The following is a 26,496-nucleotide window of genomic DNA, read 5'->3' as shown; positions in this document are numbered from 1 at the left end:
GCAGCACAGTCATACAGTTGGCAGAGTACTGAAATCAAAGAACACCTGCATGCTAGCGTGTAAACAAATAATGTTTGGGGGTAACTGTCACAGATGCACAGATGGTATGATGTTTTTAATCATGAGTGCATGCGACTGATCTTTGAGGCCTCCCTGAAAAGCACCTGTTGTAATGAAAGTATTTGATTTTAAATGCAGCTGCAATTGTACTACTGTACAGCAAACATAACTGAAAAAGCAGTTAATGTGATTTAACAAAGCGCTGCCCCAGTCCCCCCTACAGTATTTCACTTAGAATTGGCTGCACTGTGTCTCAAGGTTCATTGTGTGTAGGGAGGACATTGGGACTGGGCCCAAGAAAACATGAGCGAACAGTGTGGTTCTCTGGAAGTTCCACTTCTCTGCAAATTTCCTGGTTATGTTGTAAAACTGTTTCTAGTAAGAGTCAGATAAAAGTCTAAATAAGGAGTTGTTGATAGCAATAGCATGAAGTAAACCTCAACTCTACTAATAATTCAGACTGATCTACAGTAAATGGCATTGTGTTGAGAAGTCACAGAGGGTGAGGTCATTATAAATTACTGCACAGTATGACTCCAGCAGATCGCCTGGAATAGGTATGACTAGACAGCTGAATATATATATATGTAATGTTCATCTGAATCCTAAAGTAGAAAGCCCATGGAAACCAGAAAGTACTTGACCTTGTAAATATCAATTTGTGGTTAGTGATGCCCACACCCTGAAACACCCTGAGAGCCAAATGTAAATATTTGAACTTTATGACATAACCATTACTGTTAAACTCCAGTAGCACCCAGCTGCTGGTTCAGCTTGTTTTGTGTTTTGGAGAAGGCTGTGGCATAATCAAAAGGCAACCCAACCAAGAGTTTTCTTTCTCTGTATTTTGAATTAAATGCAATATTAAACATAATGTTACCATTTTATGTACTGAACTACCTTTGACTTAAAGTTATTTTACATTTTCACCCCTTTGGTAGGTAAACTTGGGAGAACATATCTATGATACATTAGAATACACGACAAATGGGATAGGGTACATGGAAATAAAATACAGCAGTATATCACTTATTCCATATCAACAAGAAGTGTGAAAACTGTGTGGGCATGTGCAGGCTGTGCTTGATACACATCTTCCACACTGTCCTGTTTTGTCACACCTACCAGGGCAGGGCAGCGTAGACAGGAAAATCAGGTGGGACTTAAAAATGCAGCAGTGTTACAAGCATAACCTGCCACGGATAACTTGGCTAGCAGGCTAACAATAGCATTCCACCATCAGAAATGCAATTACCTTTTTCATAAAACAAAATTATATATTTGCAACTTCATAGTAAACCATAACTTTTCACACTACACCTTCTTAGCCCCTGGCTAAGATTACCCAGTGTGAAGAGCTCTAATGATGTGCAATATTTCGTGAAGGCCACCCCAGACATTTTGATTTTTCTAAAAACTTAGGTGCAGTTAACTATATAAACCACATTACTATATAGATATGCCATTGCCAGGGTCTTGGTTTCATACATGTTTGCTTAAAGCAACATTATGTAGAAACTGGCATTTTGTGCGAGTTGACACCAACCACTGTTTCTAAGGCAACACCATATTCATAATTAACATTCTCAGGTCTACAGCAATTTGTCAGATGTAATGTAGGTGCTAACTACAAACAAAACGCATTCCTTCTTAACAATATTATGTGTAACAATTTTGAAGCTTTTATTTTAAGGTAAAAAGTTACATAATGGTGCTTTAAAGGTACCCTGTAGAGTTTTTGGCCAGGAAGCAATGTTTTTGTGAGGGGGTCCTCATTTTATTTGTTCTCACACATGCATACAGGACTCGCATGTAAATATGTTTACATCCATGAACAATAGAGGCATGTTTCAGACTTCACTGAAATGTCTCGATAGCACACACAAGTGGAAAAGAGCCACATTTCAATAACGTTATTATTTAAATGGGAGTAAACCAGTTAAAAAAAGGTGATTGACTTATTTCCCATTGCCAGTGGATGAGTTTGCCTTTGTGGCATATTTTGGGGTTTTTTTTGTTTTGTTATTTCCCCCCCAGGTGTGTAATGTTCAGCATCACAAAAGCGCATTCAGAAGACGTTAAATCTTAAAAAATAAAAATTATTCTTCTAAAAATCAATAGTCTGAAATAGACTCATTTTTCTGGAGCTGATGATGGAAGTAGCTAATCAGTGAGCCTTTTTGCCTACTTGAGAGATGCCCATGTACAGTACCAGGGTACTGATATGGGGGCTGTTGACAAGGTTATGGTGGAGTTTTTATACGTTTTTCCTCAGTCTTTCTTTTGAACTCAGTGCAGACTAGTGCAGACTAGGCTGACAGCCATTGACTACTAATCCCTGACCATCGTAACATCGTTATTTCAAAGGCTCCCCACTAGAGAGCACAATTTAGAGGCATGTCCCCTCACAGATGCCATAGGACAAGAGTTGTTGTTGTTTGTGATATCTGGGGAGAGGAAATGAAAAGAAGTCTCCATGTCCCTCCCATGTTTATTTTTTTATTTTTTATTTAACCGGCTCAGTTAGGCAAACCCAAGACACTCGGTTAAATTTGCTGCAGCAGTGTTTCTTTCCCCGCGGGAAGCTGTTTCTCTCATTCATGCTGTTTTTATACACAGTTTTTCTTAGCTTAGCTTTTCTTGGCTAGTCAGCCAATGTTATTTTATGCATATGAGGCTGAACAAAGCTAAGTTGATACAGTGATGAGGATGCTTTTAAACCTGGCACAGGGATGTATGTCGGTGGTAACAGGAGATAGTTTGGGAGATACAGCGACGGCTACAGTTGTGAGCTGATACACAACTACTGCCTTACGACAACACTAAGGGGACATGCTGGCTCAAATTTATAAACAACAATGGCATCGTCCATCACAATGTTTCACGAAATTGGCATATGACATCATCATATGCCAATTTGGCAGACATCGCCCAACTCTAGCGCAGACTAAACACTGTTCTAGCACTGTTTGAACAGAGATGAATGGAAAACTATTTATGTGCCAACGTCTCTAACTTCAATGTGAGTCATAGCATTGGACCGTTTAAGGGCCGAAAATTAGCATGCTCACTTGGATGTCATGTTCCCATCACTGCCAATCAGGGCTGAAGCCAAATAAAACCTACTGCAGAGTCATTTGACGTGGGAATGAATGCCAATTATACCCTTTAACATTCAAGACAAAAGCCAGATGTTAGTGGGTTTTTGTCCAGTGAAAAAGGGGTAAGAGTTTCTGTCATGACTTCGGTTAGATGTTGGAGAAGCTTGGTGTCGCAGGTCAAAATCTAGCAAAGGTGACTTTTGACCTTCAAATCTGTTACAGTAGGCGGGTGCTCACAAAACAACCAAAACCACATTTGTGAATGTAGTGTTCCGGTATGCTTCAATGGAAGAGAATGGTTTGTGTCACTAAAATTTGCAATTTCCCAATTAGCTGAAAACATGTGCAGATATTCACCAAACTAACCTTTTATTTACATAAATCATGTGTCATGTTGATTCGACCAATGTCATTGAAATGTTCACTGTTTGCATTCAAGACATGTAATAAATCCACAAGTGTAAATGGTACAAGGTCAAGGGTTAGGTTATTTCTTTGCTTACACATTCTCACCTCTGTCAGTGCACTTCCATCCACTGACCCATCACTTGCAGCAACAACCTTGGTGCTGCACTGACGGACGGGTTGTCAGAAAGGTCGTGCCCCGAGGTGAAGGAGTCAGGCATTCTCCATCATTCCTTGTTGTGACACATGACTAGTGGCACCAGAGCCTTGCTGTATGATGAGGTGGTTAGCAACAACAGAAAACGTGAGATCCTTGACCTTTTATTCCTTTAACTTTCTCTTTGCTTTATGACAGCTCCTGTCTCCTCGCCTGCTTTGTCTTTCCTCCTCCATGTTATTCCATTTCCCAGTTAATTTGTCTTTTATACAGCAATGTCATACTAAACTAGTAATACTCATCAGTGGTGAGAATTCATCAGAGACACCTTAGTGCACTCACATCCCATTGATGATGACGCACATTTGGCCTATTAAGTCTTGCTGTATCATATCATAACTAGGTGTGGGACCACATGCAGTGACTAATGCCACTGAATGCCTCTGACGCTGGTGAATTGATAATTGTTTGCACATGATAAACAACATATTCCACACTGTAGCTCAGTATGTCTCATCTCAGTGATGATGACACTCGAGGCCATTTCTTTTCATTTGAAGACCTTTTTTAATTTGTTCTGTTTTTCATGTTGTTGTTTTTTGTTATCTTATATACATATACTGAATATAGTGCAGTACATACAGTATATTCAGTGTAGGATGTCTTTCCCTTTTATTTAGACAACACAGTTTTTCTACTCTTTATCTACTCTTTATGGAACAAGTAGTTACATTTTTGCCTGCCTATTGAAAAAAAGCCCACCCCCTTTTTACAGATGTTCTTTACATCCCCACGAGTACATATAAATAAAGCACTCATCTTCTATATCAGGAAATGATGAAATGTCACGTGCCTTTCAGAAGACATGTAATATTGGAAGCTTCCTTCACCTCCTTTTGATGTGAGGAAGTAAATGGCAGAAGATTATTTAAAGAGATGACAGAGAACACCTCCAGAGCATCCTCTGCAGAGCAGAAGAATTACAGAGAAATCACAGCCTTAGGAGGGGTGTTTAGAGAGCACAGAGCTCCAATCCACTCTCTAATGCTCCAGTGACCCCAATATGACTCCCTGGTACCAAAGGTCGTGCCCGCCTCTTGTCTCCCTCGGCGAATCTGCGATCTGCATTCACACACCCCATCCCCCTACCCTCATAACCACCCACACTGCGTCTCCAAATGAGGATTCCCACCCACCTGCTTGTACCCCCAGCTGAGCATCAGAGGTTTCCAGCTTTACAGTCTCAGGAGAACATCCCCCTCCTCCTCCTATTCTTCCTCCGTCCCCCCACACCTCTCCACGCCTCCATGGAATTACTTCTATCTGGCCTACTTTCCGCCCTCGCTCTATATCAAGTTGTACATTATCTATATGTTGTTTTTTCCTGCAACAATTCCAAATGTTCCTCTTCTTAGTCCATTGTTTTTGTCACCTCAACCCTGATGTTATTCAGCTTTCATTTAGCTCTCACTTCATTGTCCTTCTGTGCAAGCCTTCTCCAGGCTTTTTTTAACACATTGGTGGCTTCAGGGTGAAATGGTGTCCCTATATGTTGCCTGTCTGTGCTCATTTGTGAGTCTTGGCGTTTGCTTACCCTTGGCTTACTAATGACATCAAAAAGCCCCCACAATAAAGAAGAGTCAGACTTGTTCTGCCCAAGTGTTCCTTTTTTTCATCTCCCTTTGTTTCTACAAAGCAATGTACTTCATAGTTAATAGTCTTGAAGGAGCAGAATCTGAAAACAAGTGAACCAGATTAATTGTATTCTCAAATAGATGGAATTATTTGGTTGCAGTGGTGCAAGTAATGTTGAGTTCTGACACTAAGGGAAAATACACGGATTCTCAGCTCTGATGCCAACAAATCTGTTTTTGAAACCTTTATCTTTGCTTTTTCTTATTAGCAGAGATCAATGTACAACATTTTCAGATATCAGCTTCTTTTTTACTCAGTGCTGACCATTGCTTTCGCAGGTTAAGTGAGCTGCGAGATAATGAGATAATAGTGGGTCTGCCATGGTCAGCAGTCCAAAGTAATACATATATACAAGCTGATGTTTAGAATAAATATATATTAACTGGTGTTACTGCTGCCTGTTACTGGTTTGTTCAACGTCAGCTCTGAAAAGTTTGAAATATCTGCTATAGTTTGTGCACTTCAAAGGTTGATTTTGAATTCATAGATACAGATTAGTACGTTCATAAAGGGACCATTTTTAAGAAGAGTAGTTTTTGTATAGCATGGACCAGTAAGCAGAGTGTGTGCTTGCTGAAATGCATATCAGATATATGGTAGTAGCCCTGTATATTGCATGTTTTTTCGTTTTCATTTTTCAATTTCATTTTTGTCACAATTTAAATGACCTTGAAATTCAGTAAATGTCTTTAGTTCACAGTTATTTAGGCCCAACATCTCATCGGTCCCAAATAGGGGTTAGAGACTGCAGTGGTTCAAATGACTGGAATAGTCTAATTAACGGTGCAGTATGACAAAAACACCCTGCAACACTGTCACTCAAGCAATATTAATGCAATTACAATTATCACCCCCAGAAAATGCCACAAAAACCAAAAAGCCCTCTACTCGATGTTGAGCCTTTTCAGTTTTCAAGTTTGTATTGAGTGTTAGGATCATTTTTATATCAATTCTCCAAAGTCAGATAAAATAAGGAATTAAAAGACTCTACTGTGTAAGCCCTCTTGTAAATTTGAGATTTAACATCTAAAGACATTACACATTATACTGTCACCACATGGTCTATAAGTCAGCTGGCACTTGACTTATAAGTCACTCTTTGTTGTGTCATCTGTGTGATCATACTACATGCATTCATTCATTTCTTGAAACATACACAGGCATGCAGTTCTCCACATGCAAACACACATGCTTGAGTCACCCTTGTGGCTTCAAGCCCTAGCATCACACATAGTACAGCGAAGTCCAGATCATTGCAGTGACATACTATCAATGACACACTATCAGTGACACTTGGCCACAGTCACACATATGACTCGTGTTTCAGTGAAATAATGATCGGCTTGCTTATCTCAGTGGCACGTCTGTTGGTCATCTGCCAGTTATTGTAAGTCTTGGATCCCATTTAGTGTTTTCAGACCTATAGAGTAATTTGGTAATATTGCAGCAGGATGTCATCTTTTCACATTTAATTCTATACATTTTCCGTCTCATTTCAGATGGTTCATATTGACGGTACTGTTGTCTCAGCTGGTTGTTTTAACCTATATTTTACTCATGGTTGTGACTCAGTAACAGGTGTCTCATTTAATCTCATTTCCAAGCAGTGGATGCTAAGGGTGTTGGTTTTCAGGGTGGAGATGTTTCAAGTCTTTTGCAATACATTGCACTTGTGACTTATTCACTGTTGTTATTGCTTCGTTTTATTCCCATTATGCTGGATTAGAGTGACTTATTGAAAGGTAAAGATGACAGCAGAACTGAAATTGACCATAGCATTTGTTATAGATAGAAAGCGACCAAGTAATAAAATGAGCAGCATTTGGTGGTTACTCTTGTGATACTGTATGTTGTTCCCTATACTTTTGGAACTAGCTTTGAATTTTGGTTATATCTTACAAAGTGCCCCACTCAACACTTCATTACTCAAAGCCTACACCTTAATTAGGAAGATTATGTTAAAGAATGCAGTATGACTGCATTCACTAACCAACTTTCTGGCAACTAATTCTGGAGAATTGTCGCCACACCCATTATACTCAAAGACCTGTATGCTCCACAAACACACACACACACACACACACACACACACACACACACACACAAGTATATTCGTTTTATTAAGTTTGCAAACACTCCCCATGCACAAAGCCTTTGTGACTGTGGCAACAGGGCAGTGTTTAGGTGTGTTTGGGTGCCGTTCTACCGACATGGTTCCAGGTGGAGCATGTGTGCTCTGTAATCTCTCGCCTATTGTGCTCATGTCAAAATTAAGACCTGGCATGGGGTACAACTATGTGGTGACACAATGTTACCTGGTTAATCATCTACCATTCCATCTTACATCAGCCTGAGTTATAGCATGAGCTGAGAGTGTGTTGTAAAAGAGAGTTCCAGAAAGAGATGGACAGACATGAGAGAGGGCAGATGCTTCAGAAGAGGGCATCAGGTCCTGCTGGACATGCGTGCCAATTGGGATATGGTGACTTGTGCTTGCGCTTGCAATGTTCTGTATTTTGAGGTGGAGGAAGTGGGATCATCATGGCCCCTGGAGTACACCACATCTCTGCTCATCCCCTCCCCACAAGCATCAGTGGCAGCACCACATCATTAGGAACAATATCCTCAACTCTCTTTCTCAATCAGAACATTGCAAGTCATGCAATGAGACATTTTGGCAGCTGCCACCTTGACCTCGTGCTCTCGCCCTAAGGGTGGGATGGCGTAAGTCTCTGTCAACCTACAAAAAGGCTGACACAAACACATAACTCACCATGTCAGACATTAATTTACTATATTCTGTTAAAGGTCTCAAACTTTTATTTGACATGTTGCACTGGTCAATGCTTTTTGTTTCTGTTCTGTTCAAGGCTCTTGACATTGAAAACAAAAGATATATTTTTGTGCTGCTATGCTCAACATTACTTCCAAGAGCACATTGAAATGTATTTGTTGGAGAATTGAAACAAAAACCTCTGAATAGAATAAATAAATTGCCCAGATGCTGTTACCTTCATCTTTTATTTAGTATTGACTTTTTACATACAGCAAACCTGAATAGCTGGTACATAAAAAGGTGAATTGCAGAAAGTTTAACACTTCCACGATGTCACGTTATAGAAGGGTTTTCTATAGAAGATAGCCAGCCATAATTTAAAAATGTCACCATCAATGGTCCAATCGCAGAAAATAGGTCATATTAACATAAAAATGCAATTCAGCTTGTGGCCGTACAGCAGCAAGATTTCATCATACCCTTCTCCTTTGTAAAAATGTAGGAAGTGGGCATAACATTAAGCTTTTTCAGCCACTTGACAATCAGACAACTAAATCCAAGGGCTGTATTTTTGTGAATAAGTGGGAGCGGGCCAGACACTGTTCTTAAACACATTAATCTATTCAGACACCCAGTGTAGTATACTGAATCAATTCTGCTTTACATGTCTGGTCTTGGACTATAACTGCACCTCAATCATCAGTGGAAATATGCTTCTCCATATTCATCTGTTTACCAACCATAACAGTTATTTTAATGATTTCAATAATACCTTCTTTAAATATTAGGCACCAAAGCCTGAACTCTGTCATGTTACATAGGTGGAAACCAGGAAGATGTTCCTACAGGACAGAAGATATGCGGTGACCAAATTTTGTAACCTTTCGTATTCCTTTTCTACTGCGTCATCCTTATTTGGTAGAATTTCTCTAGGTTAATCAAGCCAATTGTCATTTCATTAGCACTGTAAATTCACACAGAGATATATCCACCAATGCTTGCAAGGTAATTTGGTCTAGAACAACAAAAGTTATACATTGTTTCCTTTTAGTTCTGGTCCAGTTTGTGTTCACTGATTTTTTACCAACAAAGAAAGGGCTGTAACCATGAAGCATGAAGCCAAATGATTTAGACAGTTTTGGCATCTCTGTCCAGTTGTTTGGGTCAAATCAGGGTTCAATTGACAGCTTTTACATCAGCTAAAATGAGCCGTATTAACCAACCAAATGCACCAGGATTCATTTAAATGGAACCAAACAGGGTAGATGTAAAAAGCACCCCAAGTTAGCCTTGATAACCAAGTGGAAAATCTGAGTTTTTTTCATAACGTCCTACCTGAATTGCCACTGCCTTGTACTTATTGTACATTTCAGAATGGGAAGCAACACTGTGTCCAGCATATGTACAGGGGCACTCAAAGCTGCTCGCCTAGAAACTGGACATGTCCTTGCACAACAACCCTGCTGTCAGTCAAGCCACCCCATTAAGTTGGGCATGACATTTAAAGTTGGGCGAAGAAGGCGGACAAAGTGCCCTTACCTCCTCCGTACTAGCCCTGCAGTAGAGCCCCTGTGTAGTGTTTGCGGATGAGTGTGTTTGTGTGTGTTGTGACTTTGGCCAGACTTAGTCTGGCATAAGGACAGCTGTCACATCTCCAACCTGTCACATGCGACACAGAGGAGATGCCAGAGGCCGGGGCATCAGGAGACACAAGGACGGACACAAGGAAAAGTGTCTGTGCATTTGTGTGTGCTCATGAACCCATGTGTCTGAAAGAGTAAGGGGGATGGAAGACATGGGGTGGTGGCCACGTGAAAGGGTTTGACTCGGAGGCACCCTCTAACCTTCATGTCCACACACACACACACACACATATACAGTCTTCACCCGCTTTCTTAAATCCAGTCCCTGAGCAGTTGAGTCACATCCCCCAGGGGCATGTAGTAAATACTGCTTTAACGTCCAACCAACACCCCTGCAGGACGCCCTCCTTGTCTTGCAGTCCTCTGACCGAGGCCATTTCAGTGCTCATTACTTACCAATGAAGAAGTCTCTTCATTAAGGGTGCTGCCTGTGGCCTGTGGAGCAAAGGCTTTTTTTAATGTTCCTTCTCGAATAACTCTTTACATAAGCAAGCAGCAGTTGCCCTCAAGTGTATTTGGTTAAAAGAGCTTAAGATGTGTGTATGTGTGCACAGAAACAGTAATGGCCATTTGGGGGCTTTTATTTCATTACAGAGGGAAGAGCTCTTCTGTTTCAATTTAAGTAATGGTTTCAAGGCGGCCGGGTTAAAAGGTCAACTTTTGTTCTCAATATGCTGTCTTTTCAAAACTGCTTGCGTAGATTTGCAAAGTTTTTGGAAAAGAAAATCATGGGAGTTTTCAAATGCCTCTGAATTACCACCACAGTACACAGACACCCTACTGAGTACACTGTGTTTTCCATAACCGAAACCGGCCGTCAAGTAAATCATTTGTACTGCCCCCCTATACTTTAATTTACTTTAAAGAGCCCAGGCATGAAAACTTTTTCCCCCAGAAAATGGCATCATGAAATTTGAGCAGTGCATGAGTTTCTGAGACAAATGTCTTTGTTTTGTTTTCAGTAATCATCAAAAAGCTATTTTGAAAGCAAGTTATACTTACTCTATACTCTATTCTTCAGAGATCATAAGCTTGAGTTCTAAGCTACAGGTCATGGAGCGTTAGTGGTTCTGAAGATGAAGATTTTTTATTTCTTTTTAAGTACTTTGTTATCCGTTTACTTACACTGGATGTGAAAATGACAAACTGTTTATAATCTTTCTGTCAGTCATATCAGACTGCTGCATTGCCTTGTCCGATCGCAGCAATTAGACAGTTTTAAAGGCCACAAATGACAGTAAATGAAGTTTGCATCTGCTCACAGTGTAAAAAATGTGTGTACAGTATATACAAATATGTGCCACAGCACTGTAATGCTTACGACAGCAAAACTATTTCCTCTACTATGGCTTCTCTTTTATATTCTTTACTTAAACATGCAACTATTTTATCACCCGTATTGTTGTCTCTATCACTGATATTGTTTTTGGATTGACGTTCATGTCTGCTGAAGATGATTTGGTGATTCCCTGACTTTCCCTTTAGCGTCACACCACGTGGTTGACATTTTTGGCTTTGAATGAATTGTTTAAACTACTGCATGGGTTGCCTTGAAATCTGGTTTGCACATAGACCATGTTCACATGGTGGCTATTTTCCTCTGAAGTCACACTCAAGTTCAAATGCTGTTAAGAAAAAAGGATGAAGTCATACTGCTGTGTTTCAGGTTGCAAGTGGTATCAACGTAGAGAATCTGACAATTCGTTATCATTTCACTGATTCCCAATTGATCAGCAACTAAAAGGACGATAGATAGTAAAATCCAGAGGAACGCTGCGCCATATTTCAAGATAATTCTATAGCGAGTGTTAGACGACAGCTAAGGTTAGCAATCAACTACATCCTTGCTCACATTGCCATTGATGGTGTTACACAATACTGTAGGAAAGGCATCAATTAATTCTGAAATATCATGAATATGGTCAATTCATGCCCACTGAAGATGAATTGACCACACAGGCCAAAAGTTTGGGATGAAATAACTGAACAAAAAGTATTCCCATCAGCCTCAGCTATACTTTGTGTTTAGTGCTAATAGAAGATAGTAAACATGTAAAGTTTGATGTATCGTTAAACGTAACTCAACAAAGGACCAAAGAACTATTTTTATCTGCATAGTTTCAGCTCCCTTGCACAGCACATTCATTTAGAATGGCAATAGCTAAAAGTTAAAGGGTCTGCCTTTAGTTTTTGTTTGTTTGTTCCACTGATGCAATATGACTTGTGACAGCTCTTCGCTGTCTGCTCGGACGAGATGAGTCTGAATCATTCCACAAAAAGGCTGTCCCTTTAACAGTGCCCTTGGTCTGACCGAATCGAGGGATGGTCCACTGCAGCCCGTACAGAGCTGCCCCATGTTCTTCGTCTGGCCCTCTCACCTTCCTGTTGGTTCTCATCTGTCTGTTTACTCTGTCCCAGTCCAAAGGAAGCATCCATTAAATCACCTTTAAAGATGAGAACGGGACTTGACAGCTACAAACTGGAGCAAAACAATCTTTTCCAAATGCCCCACACCCACCCCAGCCCCACATCTCCATGCCTGTTCCTATCTGTCCCATATCGTCAGCGGCAGAAGCCGCGAGCAGTGCTGTGAGACAGAGAGCAGTTCTTGTTTACTGATGCACACTATATTGATGTGAGCTGATTCCATCAGGCAACACTTTTGGATGCCACACACCCCTCTGTCTCTCACTGCCTTCCTTCTACTCCTTATGTCTTTGCCCCCTAATGTATCTGCCACGACAAGGCAGGCTGCATGATAGTCAGCAGAGCTGCAGCCATTGTTGTGACTGTTTATAGCTGCATGTGGTACGATATAAATGTACTGTAGTTTAAAGAACTGCTCATTAATTACCCTTTTTTTATTTGCACTCTGTTATATACATAATGCCAAACCTAATGTATGAGCTGCTTTCTGTGCCCCTGTGATGCTTGTTGTACATCTGGTCCTGCAACCAACTCAAATTTTGAGTGATTTTACTGTTTTGTTATTTCTGTTTTTTAATTTATGTGTTTTTTCCTTTAATTAAATGCTGTGGTCAAAATCATTAGATTACATGCACAAATATTAGTTCCACTCCACTTGGAGAGAAAATGTTCAGTGAAGGAATTTTCCTCCTTTATCCACCCACTCAGCCATGTGTTTCTCAAACCAATAGTCAGTTTGGTTTTGCGATGAGCAGGCCAACGCATGTGTAATTAGTTAATAAGCCTGATAACATTTGAGGCTGCATTGCTGCAAACTGGTTGCGCTGTGCCTCTGTCCATCATGTATGGTGGTTAGATTTCCTCTCACCACAGCGGGCAGCGATTATAACAAATGGATGAGTTCAAACCATCTGTAAGACATTTGATTAACATTGCCGAGCCTCTGTCGGGAGAGAGAGCCTAGAATGGTACTTGATATGGAATTGCACTAATGACAGTGCCTGAGAAGTAGCCATGCTCTAGGAACAACATCACAGAATGAGAAATTAGAGCCTTGAAGAGACAGACGAGGTTTGCAGCGAGCAGCTCCGGGTGGCCTCTGCTTCCATCTCACACATGATTTGATTGGTGCTTCCAGTCATCAGCTCAGCCTCACAGTGCAGCTCTTGAAGCTAATGTGGCATGAAACAAAACAGATGTTTCTTCTGGTGTCTTTCCTCTTCTCCTTTCCATTTCCTTCGATATTTTGGAACTCGCACACTTGTTGTGCACACACAGAAGTATATGATCTGCAAAGTTCTGAAGAGTAGCTAATTTGATGGATTGGTGACTACCTGAAAACTTGGAACCAAACAGAAAGAGATCAGTTTGCTTCAAACAGAGTGCTTGTCAGATGACCAACGGCATCTGACCCTCCCTGCCCCCACGCCTATGGTGGAAATAGAGAAGCTGCATCCAATGATTTTTGTGGACAAAGTGGACAATTGAACAAGCTAGTCCACTTCATACAAACACACACAAAGTACGCAAAGTACACACACCTTTAATCTCCAGTGGAACGATTACTATTGATTAACGATTTTTTGCCCCACCTTCCAGTGTGTCTTTTCACAATTTGATAAAACTAGTGTAGTATCCGTTGACAACATGGATGATTCTGGATTATTACATCGGTACTTTCCGAGCCGGACCACAACAACCAATGAGAGACGCCTGAGCAGCTGACAGTGCTGCCAAGCAACGGAAAACATTCTAGCCCTTGAGGATAACATTAGCCAGCATACTGCTGTTGGCAGAAACTTAAAATCTCACCTCCAGTTATTGCTGAAGAATGGACAACCAATGTTTACCGCATCTCCCCACTCATCCAGACTAGTTTAACCCTCTGCTTTTGTTTTTTTTCTCTCACTGCAACATGTTACTACATCAAGTTGTTGCACCACACTAATCTCCATTTTGTTTACGTCTCCTTCTCCATGAGATCACGTGAGAGGGATCCCTTGTGAATCTAGCTTCAGTCTGCAGAACCCTGAAGCCAGAGTGCAGAGCTGCTACACAGAGCGATGTTCGCTGTTAATTCAAAATGCAGCAAATCTGCCTAGTGCGAAGTAGATTGGATGAACAGTTCTTGAGATTTGCAAATAACAGACAGACAGACAGACAGACAGAGATCCTTGCTTTATGGTTCAATGGAAGTTTGTCTGCTACACGAGGCAGGCAAAACTCTTCTGAAAATGCTTGTGGATTGACCTTTAAACTTGTAGACAATCTGCAAAGTAATTCATTTCCAGGCTGCAGCTATGTAAATGAGTCCCAGCTTCATCTCAGTGGTGTTTCAATATTGCTCTTACTAAATAACATTACCAACCTGACTTTGTCTTTCTCAGGATACAGCGCTGGACCCTGGGGAGGATGTGGCCCTCCTCTCAGTAAGCTTTGAGGATGCTGAGGCTACACAAGTCTTCCCTAAACTCTACCTTTCCCCCAGCATTGAACAGTAAGCATATCACATCTATAAGTTTTAATTGATGCTTTATCAGTTGATTTAGTTAAATGTACAGATGCACTGATCCACTTTCTTTCACTTCCAATCTGATTGCGATACCTAAATTTAAATATCTGCCACTATTGATATGATACCAGAGCTCTTTTTCTTGAATATTATTATCATTATTATTATTATAATTGTTGTTGTTGTTGTTATTGTTGGTATTGTATGTACAGTTACACAAGGCTGTAGTAAACCACACAGCACTTCTTGTTAAAAGAAAGAGTCTGCAAAAATATAATAATTTAAATGTATTCCAATGCAGGTTTTTTTTTTTAATTCATCAAGTATGCATCACATACACGCAGGTGTAGGAGAGCAAATTGCAATGGCAGTTCCTTTTATGCTATGAAAAACATGAACTCAGCAATGCATTGTTAACTAATAGTAAGTATATTTCTATACATGAGTTCAGAAGTAATGAGAATTTTCAAGAGCGCAATGGGAAATTGGCAATAAATCAATTGAACTGTAAAATCTGGATTGGTATGTGGAGTGGTGACATCTGATATCCTGTGAATTACACCAGTATCTGATATCAGTATTATATCGGATCATGCCCAGCTCTAATTTTGTAATCTGTGTATGCAGTCTTTGCCACCACATGAAATGACAGGACAGCAAATTTTAGTAAGACAGTGAATGAGAATCAACTATATTTATCCTTTATCCCATATTTTTCTCATGTAAATTAAATGATAATTTTGTTCTCTCCATTAACAACAGACACAAGGTTGCTATTATGGACCTGTAGGTTGGTTTAGCATTGCATAATCAATCCAAATAATATCTAAATCGAATGGCCAAGTGCAACTTTCAAACTGAAGAAGCTGCAATTTTTTGTTTGATGGTAAAATGCGTGACAAAACATTATTACAATGAAATACTGTAGTGCTGCAGAAATGTCCTGGCCTTCAGTTGTTCTCTAGAGGTTAGAAAATGTCACATCATCAAGATTTTAATTGGTTTTTCAGTAAAAATGAAAATAGTGATGCAAAAACAATTTGCATCGCGAATCTTATAACAAACATTTTATTTGTCAAAATAATCACAATATGATGTTTTTTACCACATACTGCAGCATTAGGTTGTTTTACCATTTCCATCTAAATGACCTTTATTTTGTTATGATGCTAAAAGAAGTTGTGTACTGTGTCACTTTGTCCATGAAATTAGTTTATCATTAACATTTACCTTCATTATGCAAGTCAAGGCAAGTTTATTTATACAGCCCCAGACACAAGGCAATTTAAAGTGCTTTACAGAAAATGTTAAAACTGCATTTTAAAGACAATGGAAACAAAAGCAAGCAAATAAATAGTTACAGATTAAAATAATTTTATGAATCTTATTATTTCAAAGCCACAGTAATGTTTAAAGCCCTGATTTAAATGAGCTGACAGTTTTAGAAGACCTCAGGTATTCAGGAGGCTTGTTCCACAAGTAGGGAGCATAGATACTAAAAGCTGCTTCACCTTACTGGGTTTTGATCCTGGGAACACTTAGTAGACCTGTACCAGATGACCTGAGGGGTCAGAGAGTAGATCAGAGATTAATTTAGGCCCAAGACCATTTAGTGCTTTATAGACAAGTGATAAAATTTTAGGAGGAGGAAGCCAGTTCAGTGATTTAAGGACTGGTGTAATGTGCTCCACTTTATTGGTGTTAGTAAGAAATTGCAGTAGCATTTCTGTGAAGTTAAAAATAAAAGTCACAAACAAGCCTTGCCACTGTACATTTTTAGTATAAATGTTGTTTTAATCATCCAGTATAAAGGGAGAAAGTTCATCAAGTTTGTTCCAGGGTTATTTTTGTTAAGACAAGATTCCTTTTAGAATCACAGGGAGCAGCAGAGTGGGGGTCAGCCAAAGGTGATGTGGGCCTACTTGTTCTGTTTCTGAATTTGAGGATGCAGGATGTAGTTGACAGATTAGCGTGAGTGTGCTGTGAATCTAGTGCCATATTATGTCATTGTGAATAATCCCACATCCCAGTGTCTGGACTCATCAGTCGGTTCCTCAAAAACAACAAGGGAAGAACAAAAAATTAGATGGATGACACACACTGTCTGAGCTCGGGATGACTGGATGTCTACAGACATCTGGGGTGTTAACAGTACAGAGACGTGCGTGTGTGTGTGTGTGTGTGTGTGTGTGTGTGTGTGTGTGTGTGTGTGTGTGTGTGTGTACAGGGTTGTGTGGAATGTTTTCTGTGAGTCTGTGGGCACTGTGTGAGTGGGTACTTCAGCAGTGTGTGTATTCTCTTTGTTCAAATCCATTTTTTGTCTTGCTAGATTAAGTGTGTATGTATGTGTTTGTGTTCATTTGTCAGTTTACATTTGGGTGTGTGTGTGTGTGTGTGTGTGTGTGTGTGTGTGTGTGTGTCTGTGTCTGTGCGTACAGAGGTGTGTGTATTTGGATGCATGCATGCTTGTGGGTTTTTATATCCCAAATGTATGTGTCTGTTTTCATGTGTTTGTGTGTGTGCACCAGTATTTGAATAGGCTTTGCTCTCAACACAAAGTCTTTGTAGGTGTGGATGTAGATAAGAGGGTGTGTGTGTGTGTGTGTGTGTGTGTGTGTGTGTGTGTGTGTGTGTGTGTGTGTGTGTGTGTGTGTGTGCGTGTGCGTGTGTATGTGTCTGTGTGAGAGCCAGGTATGGGCCCACTCTGACCTCAGGGCCCCTCGGTCTGGGCTTTCGTGCTCGGAATAATCTCAGGCTGATGTTTATTTACAAGCACACGCCCCGTCGCACCAGGTTAGGAGACCTCTGCTCCCCCCCACCCCCCCACTACCACCACACTCTCTCTCTCTCTCTCTCTAGCTCACTCGCTCTCTCTCATCCTCCTGTCTCACCATGTTCCTTTTTACATCCCCATCTTCCATGCTTCTCCGTGGCTCCTCTGGTTCTCCCCAGTTGTTTCTTATTGTTACAACAATCAAATCCTTCCTCCTATCTTCTGTCTCCTGCCATTTTCATAGGTTTTTTTCACATTATCTCTCTCTCATTTACTGTGTGTATCCACTCATCACGCACTCTTCAACACAATCACAAAAGCACATACATGCGCACACACACACAGATGCTCCTCCTCTCCAATATGTAAAAATGAACTGTGACAGGACCTTATACCCATGCAGCAACTGCAACCAAATACCCTAATTACACCACATGAAACAAAGGTCACCTACCTACTGCTTGTCCTGCACAATCCTCATTTTTTCCGTGCTGTGCATGTGTAAGAGCATATCTAAGCAAAAATATGAGAGAGATTGCTATATCTCCTTTTAAAAAACACAATTCTCCCAACATTGATGGAGCATAACATCCATATGTTCCATTTATGTTTTTACTGTAATATTAATCACTGAATACAAAGTTAAAGGCTTTAATTAAAAAGTCATATTTTTGCTGTCTGTGGCTTATATGCGCTGTGCGTTTTTGGTCATATTTAGGGCTGCACAAATTAAAAATATTATATGCCCTGGCCTATAAATCTTGTTCTCCAGATGTAAGAAAACATGTTTGTTTTTCACATCATCACGATTATAATAGTTTTTTCAATGAAAAATGATAACTCCCAAAAATTGTGAATCATATCACAATCATGATATCTGTAATAATATTCACAATATGTTTTTTTATGACCATATAATGCAGCCCTAGTCCTATTAATTGGTCCTGTTAAATATGAAATGCTGCTGTTTTGATGGACACCTTTCCGCACAGATAAACCACATATTACCAAGAGCGGTGTTACAGTACATTTTTGTAATATTTCAGAGTACCTCAGGGTTTACATATGCATGTTCTTTACACATGTGTTTGCCTGTTAAATGATGGATCTGTGTGTGTTTGTGAGGGAGACTGACCTCACCATGGCTCCAGACTGAAGCTGTTGCAGTGGTGTTAGAGGCTCTCCTCCTCTGCCAGTTGCGTGAGGAGAACAGACAGAAGGAGGCTAAAGGCAGTAGAGTGGAGAGCAGGAAGTGGGGAAGCTACGGCGCAGGGGATAGCGAGGGGTGGTTGCTGGAGGAGAAGCGGCGGGGAGGGGGGGTTAGATAAAGGAGGAGAAGCTATAAAACAAATCCTCCTCATCTAAACCCTCTAAGAAACATCTCAAAATGCAGAGGCTTAACAGTGGCACAGTGAGCCAAGCTCTCATTTACCACCCTTCTTCTCCTGCTCAATGTTGCCTCTTTGTCTTGAGATATTTGCACATATGCATATCAAGGCTGTGTATGAATATGCTCCACTACATGCTTTTGTGCACCTTTTTGTCAGCTGTGTGGGAGTGTGTTAATTCATGACCCAGGGCAAAAATGTATGTCTTCTGCACCGTTGTTTGAAGACAAACGATCGCATGTGTGTGCGAGTTCATGCATGAGCGCATTTGTGTTGTATTCATTGTGGACGCTACTTAATTTAGCATGCGGATGTGTGTGAGCCTTTTGCTGTACGTGTTCATGCATATCTGTTACCCTGTTAGTTTTCCTCCATGTCCTTACTGACCCTTGTTAGTCTTTGGTCTTGTGTAGCTCTCTGCATCGGCTCCAGTGAAGAGGAAAGCTCATTTGTTGCAGCGTTCCTGCACATTCTCTCTGTTTTTCTAGCAAGCGTTTGATAGACAGCGACATTCAGGAGCTTCTGCATTAACCCGAGCGAGCACAAATGTTCACAATATCACAAAATGCCAAAATAAAATTCACATCAAATACAGCTTTGGAAATTGTTTAAATCAGTTCTAATTTTATGAAATAGTGCAGCTGCTGTGGACAGCTCCAGAAATTGGCTCATCTTTGGTTTTTGCACCGCTGGATTTCAGTGTTGGTACAGGCTGTCATATCGACTACATCTATTCAGTGTCAAAATGTTCTTTATGTATGCAATCTTTCTGTCAGTCCAGCTTCTAATCAATCATCCAATCCTTTTTCCTCTATCTGTCCACATATCTATTCTTCCTTCTTTCAAGCTTATTTCCCCTGTACTGCTATCTTGTCTATGTACACTTTGTTTTAGAATCTTTTTTTACTTCCATCCTTAAAGAGTCTGTGGTTGTTTTGGTGACAGCAAGTGTAGATTAATATTGAAGCTGCCCCCCACTTGTTGACTTAACCATGATACGAAGAGTATGTGAATACATTTTCATTAGTCGTTTCGCTGTTAAAAAAGAAAACCTTCAAACTATATTCAGAATCTTTGCCTTGTCGTCCGGGCCCAAATGAAACTCAGGTGGAGGGTGGCAACATTTATGTCATTTGTTTTTGTGGAAGTTATTTATTCCTATGTTATGAACAAGACTTGTCTAATGTTATACTGTGTTGAAATCAATTTAGAAAATGTTCACAGTCCTTACTGTTTGACACATTTAGAATCATTACCGCTTTTGCCTTTAGCAATTTTGCTAATTTGTGGCTCACTTCATGTGTGCCTGCGAAAAATGATAATTATAATAATAATATAATAATTATAATCAATATTTAATCAATATCGTAAATTATCAACGTTCAGTCAATTAATGGCTTGAACTACAACTGCTAGTCGACTAGGAAAATCTTAAGTTGGGGGCTGCCCTTATTTGTATTAAAGCAAATATTGAGCAGCTACAGAAATACAGAAAAAAAGCAGCTTATTTATCTGTTAGTATATTGTTTATATTGTGAGTATATTGTTACTGCCACGACCAATACAACTACAGTTTAGAGACATAATTGCCGGATGCAAGTACATTTATTAGCTAATGCTACAGAAAATGCTATTGATAGTATCTAAAAAGGATTTGATTTCATGAAAAAAAATGAAAACTTTAAACTAAACTTTAACAGTTTATCAACTTTGGAAATTGTTTAAATCGATCCTAATTTTAAGAAACAGTGAGTGTAGCAGTTGTGGACAGACGTTTACCACTGGATTTCTCTGTTGGTACAGATACTGATACTGTCATATCAACAACATCTATTCACATGCACATCTATTCTGTCAGTCATATCATTTTATCAATCATCAGATCATTTTGTCCATTGTTCTGTTGTTTGTCCGTTCATTCCTCCATCCTTCCATCCCTTGCTCCTTTATCCTTCACTGCTTTCTTGTCTATCTCACTTTGTTTTAATTCACTTTTCCAGTTTATAACTCTTGTGTCCTCGGTCGTATCTCTCCCCCCTTCCCTCCTGTTTTTCACATGTCTGCCGCCTGTCTCTTTTCTCTCCATCTTTCTCCATTTTTCTATCACTCTCTCTCCTCTGCTGATCCCTCTGGCTGATCCTCAAAGGGAACCGAGAGAGTGAGTGGGACTTAAAAGAGAGAGAAGAGCTGCGCTCTACCCAGCAAGGTCGTCCCTCGCTCGACTGAAACGCAGCGAGGAAAAAAAACAACACACGGGAGAAGAGAGCTTTTCCCTCTCTCTCCTTTTCTCTTTCCTCCACCTCTCTAGTCTTCTCTTTCATCACTCCTGAGTTGTTTGATATCTCACTTTTACTCTCCTTCAGTAGGGGCTCGGATCTAAGAGCTGTGAACGCAAACTCGTAAGCCCCCTGAGCTACAGTGTTGTACCTCTATTTCTATTCCCTCTTCCTCTCTCTTTCTTACTCTCTCTGTTACTTTTTCTTCCCCTGTCTTCAAACAGACGATCACTGTAATGGTTTCTGCCTTACAGAGCGGCAAGGGGAAAAAAAGATGTTGAAATACCCTGACAGACACCCACATTTTTACCAATAATGTACAGTGTACGTAGACGGTGCATCAGCTCCGCTCTTTGATGAGACTGTACAACCATATTTGCTTCTTTTTCTGTAGAAATTATTGATTATGAGAAGTCAAATCACTGTTATTCTGTAGGCTTACAGATTCACCTGCTTAAAAATCAGTGTTCATTTGTTATATAATGTTTCACGGGCTGCCTGGAAGAAAATGTACTGTGAACGGCATGGTGTTACGCTGTGTGGCTCCTATGATTTTTCGCTCTCTACTCATTTAAACTAGCTGTTAAGTGTTAAATAGATGAAGACATTTAGAGAATGTAAAAAATGTTTGCTCTGGAGGCGTCTTTGGGTAGAATTTGTTGTCAAGCCAAATGATGTCTTGAACAACTAGTGTTGCAGCTGAGGTCGCGCTATGATCAGACCAAAAAATGCAGGATGCGGGTATCCCAGCAATGAGTTATGAGACAGGACAGCTGTAGGGTCACAAGTATAAAGCGGGTCGGGAGTGTGTTGCCTGGATTTATATACCAAAGAAACAAGTCCAATTAAAGATATGAATATATATCGGCTTTTGCAGAGATTTTCAGAAGATGCAGATCAAACGTATCCGTCCCTGTGGAATATTTAAACATCAGTCTCACACAAGGCATCAAACAGTTTCTGCTGAACTAACATAGATAGTATCCTTCTGTGGCTTTAGGCAACACTGTCTTCACTTCAGTTTTTATCATGTCACTGAGCTGTATGTAAAAGTACATGAAAGCAGACCTCTTTAGATGGCATTATAATTGGTGTTTAAACCTCTAATAACTGACTTTTTTGGACAGGCGTGGGCAGTAGAAACAAGCTCTGAACATAAAAAAGACATATTGTCACCCTTTAGGTTAATATGGCACACATATCAGAAAGAAGTTGCTTACAAGTATGTGCACCTACAGCAGATGCCGAGCAACATTAGCATTCATTTACAATCCTTTATGCATCTACCTGATGAATACAAGTCCAACGTCCACCCTACCTTTAGCTCTGTTTTTCTTTCTCCACCTGCTACAACCCCCATAGCTTCTAAATGCTCCACTATATTCACCAGCTAGTCGCAGAATTGTCAACAAATTCATAGAAAACCCTGTGCACCAGTGTGCCTTTACATTTCGGTGTTGGAGCCATTTTGTATTTTTGCTTTTAAAGATGACTTAAACGACTAATCAAACACCAAAATATATGCAGATTGGTTGATTTTTGTTATATTTATACTGTAACTGATGCTGATGAACTGATACAAGTACAAGTACAAGTACAAGTTACAAGTAAGGCTTTACCACTGTGCAACCTTTACTTTGTTTTAAGGGGTATCCTGATCAAGTTTATTGTCCCTCAAGCCTGTGAAATTTGACATACCTTAAACGAGCCACTTGATCCAATTACTGAAGGCCCTGTTTCAAAACCATTAAATTGGTGAGCTTAAATTATTGACATGAAACCATCAGCTGGAGAGAAGATCACAAATTACTACAAAAAAAGTATACTCAGTTTTACAGTGGTGTTACAAAGTGATGATTCTTTTACCTCATACACAGATTTTGGCAGACACCTGTTTGCAGAGAGCTCACAAATCAACAACAGACAAATTAAAATTTGGCTTGCCATCAAGTTTCTCATGGAATTAATGTTAATTGGCGACAGCTGATATGACCTGCAGTTGGAAACATTTCTCATTTAAACTGGTGAAAGTGATGAGCTTAAAAATGAGAAGCAGCAAGCTGAATGTTTTGTACACTGCTCTTTGCTAATGTGAAGGAGAGAGGAGAGACGACGGATCCGGTACTGTCAGGGCTCAGCTAATGTTGCCAACCCTGGTGTCACAGCAGAGTCAATCACTGGTGCAATCAAATCATTTTTCACATTCACACACTCTAGTTGTCACTCTCATATGCAGTGAAATGTTGCGGTGTAGAACCCAGCTGTCATTAAGGAGAGCAGCCTGAGGTGGACAGAATAAAGTAAAGAAATGATCAGATTTAGATCTGCTTTATTTTAGACTGATCCATTAAAATGTGCCCGGATAGGTTATGCCATTCCTTTTTCTTTTCTTATTTTCTTACTTTTTTGTTGATGTTGTTGTTAATGCTGCAACAATAAAATGCTCATTTGTACAGCTTATTGAGTTATTATCTATTATCTGAATGATTTGAGTGAGTACTGTTTCATTGCAGCTCGCATCAGTTTCAGAGAACTTCAGTGTTTAATTTGGCTCTGCATCCATCCTCAATCATACAGCCGCAGAATCATTTTGTTTTTTACCTGATTGCTTTTGTGTCTCCTCCGACCATTTTGTAAACCAGACTCATCGCTCTTTTCATTTTCACTTTTACTTCTCGTTTACCTGATTGTACTGTGCCCATGAGATGAGTTGGATACATCTCTCCTTCCCCCAGAAAACCTGCTGCATTGCATAAAAGAATCGAGTGGGCACCGTCTCTGCCCCCAAACCAGATTTAGGAGCCCAGAAAAATCAACACAGAGAGACAGTTTTAGGCTGCAGTGCACTTATGTTTGTGTATCTGCATTTGCCTTTAGGTGCCTGTGTGTGTGTGTGTGTGTGTGTGTGTGTGTGTGTGTGTGTGTGTGTGTGTGTGTGTGTGTGTGTGTGTGTGTGTGTGTGTGTGTGCATGCCTGCCTGCCTGCCTGCTGATGTGTGTGAGTATGTGTGTGTGCATGTGCCTGTGTGGGTGTACAGTTTGTGTGTGTCCCTTCTCCAGGGTCTGTAGAGGTGTTTTATAGCCTTTGAAAATCTTTGCATTTCGATCAGATATTTTTCAAGGTTTTGTGAGCGTCTTGTCACAGTCAGAAATTGTCAGTCTGATAAAATAAATTCACCACTAACCTGGCAAACCCACTCAACAGTCTGAGATGTCAGTGCAGACACTTCTCTCACTCTCAGCAGCTCAAAGCACTCTGCTACTTTTTCCTCCTCCCTGTCTCCTTGAACACTTCTGCATTATATGTTTGTCTTTACGTCTGTGTGAAGTGAGATTTGCAATGCTCCTTTGCTGTTGCATGTAGGTTCTCCTCAATATGTGGGCCATCTTAAATCCCCCGTGGTTAGTATACAGTATATGTTTATGCTACATATCTTCACTGAAGTCAGAACATTAGATCTGACTTTATTCATTAAAGAGAACTAAACATGCATATAGCATGATTGAAAGTTTACAAATGGATTTGGTAATTTAATGGCTGTTATTGCCATCCAAATGCAGATACTACTACTACTAATAATAATAATAATAATAATAATAATAATGCATAATTTTTATGTAGCATTACCTAAAACCATAAAATTGCATTGCAAATAATACATGTACAAAGAATAGAGAAAATAGATTACCTGAAAAATAAACATAAAAGTAAATGACCAAAAACTGAAAAAAAAAAAAAAAAAAAATGCAGTACAGAACTTACACCTACATTTTCTGTCATTAAACACTGCTCAACTATAATGGTAGAGCTATCAGTCAAACAGGCCGCTGTATTCACCTGAAAACCATCAAAAATGTGGTGAAATTGTACCTTTTTGACCATTACAAAGATATTTTCATGATTAAGCAACCCTCTATCTTGTAATGTTAAAGAAAATGAGAAAAACTGTCTAGACCTGTCCCTTTATCTGTATCCACACCAAAAGTTAATAGGGTCTATTCTGGGCAGAGACCCATCCTACCAATGATGAATGCTGACCCATCCAAGTTTGGTGGAAATCTTTATAGTAGTTTTCTTTTAATCCTGCCGACAACCAACCAACCAACGGACACAGGTAAAAACATAGCCTCCTTGGCGGAGGTAACAACTCCACATCTGCCATCAGGTTCTGATTCAGATGTTGCTTTATAACAGTAAGAGCACTGTGAAAAACACAAACATGAAACATCTAATGGGAAATAACTAAAACTGACAGATATATTTTTTATGTAGTACCCTAAATCTCATCATATGAGTCTGATAAAAAAAAAAAAAAGGTTTTTCTGGTTCTTACAGTCAAAAGCATTATAGTTTATTCTATGTGGTATACACTGTGTGTATGCTGGGATTTATTATCCCACAACCAAGTTCAGCTTTTGCCCTTCATCATTAATAACTGCAGTTTTGGAACAGGAATTAGCAAGGGGACAATGAGTTCCAAAGTTTAGAGTTTCTCTCAAAATATGCAATATATTTTGTTTTCTGAAAGCAGAATTTATAAGTCATCAATAGTTGCAAAATGGGCTTAGTCAGACCTGCACAGTGTGTCAAACTGTGTAAACCACCTCACTTGCAGCACTCAATTAGGCCTTTTTCAAGTCCATTACCTTGCTGCCACATAAATCAACTACCTCTGGTTTACGAAGTGATAGTTAGCAATTAGAAATTGTTACCCTGTTCCCTATCCTTATCAAATACAAGTCAGAACTTGTAATGGCTGCAGCCTGAGGCTCTTATTAATTTACTTTTATCCAAAAAGTCAATGAATAGTAATTCTGAATACAATTCTGCATTGTTTTGCCATGATAGTCACCTCATAACAGAAAGGTTACTGACTCCTATTGCCTTAGGCCAAAGGCGCCTTGTCCAGTCACAGATGAAGAAAAGGATGTTATAGCAGTCAACAAGCAGAGTCATATACTGTAAGGGCCTCTGAGGAACCTTCGGGCTTTAGGAAATGAAGAAGGCAATCAAAATGGAAATGTTGCTGCTTTGAAACTACATTTGAATCTCCAAACAGTTCTTCTTGGCCTTATCTTTCACTTCAGTAATGAATCATTTCTGCCCTCTTTCCAATTGAGCCTTTATCTGCTCTCACGCTGTCAGTGCACTGTCATACACACCCTCTGTCACACACACACACACACACACACACACAAAACACCACACAAATAAACAAACTGAGCTTCGTCACCATCCACCTGAGTCACACAGGATAATCTCTGGTTGATGAAGTCACAGGCA

The 26,496-nt window shown here is 39.9% G+C and overlaps 1 protein-coding gene across 1 annotated transcript in view; it reads left to right on the top strand.

The window, feature by feature from the left end:
- babam2 (BRISC and BRCA1 A complex member 2) overlaps positions 1–26,496 on the top strand; it is an 83,015-nt gene that overhangs the window by 39,417 nt on the left and 17,102 nt on the right. The window contains exon 7 of the mRNA XM_084381907.1: positions 14,652–14,761. Within this exon, the coding sequence (XP_084238033.1) occupies positions 14,652–14,761 (110 nt within the window). The remainder of the gene's footprint in view (positions 1–14,651; positions 14,762–26,496) is intronic.

The sequence above is a fragment of the Pagrus pagrus genome (assembly GCF_965226575.1).
Source record: "Pagrus pagrus genome assembly, chromosome: 18".
Classification (NCBI taxonomy): domain Eukaryota; kingdom Metazoa; phylum Chordata; class Actinopteri; order Spariformes; family Sparidae; genus Pagrus; species Pagrus pagrus.
Note: the sequence above shows the minus strand (reverse complement) of the source record. Positions and strands in the feature narration are given on the sequence as shown.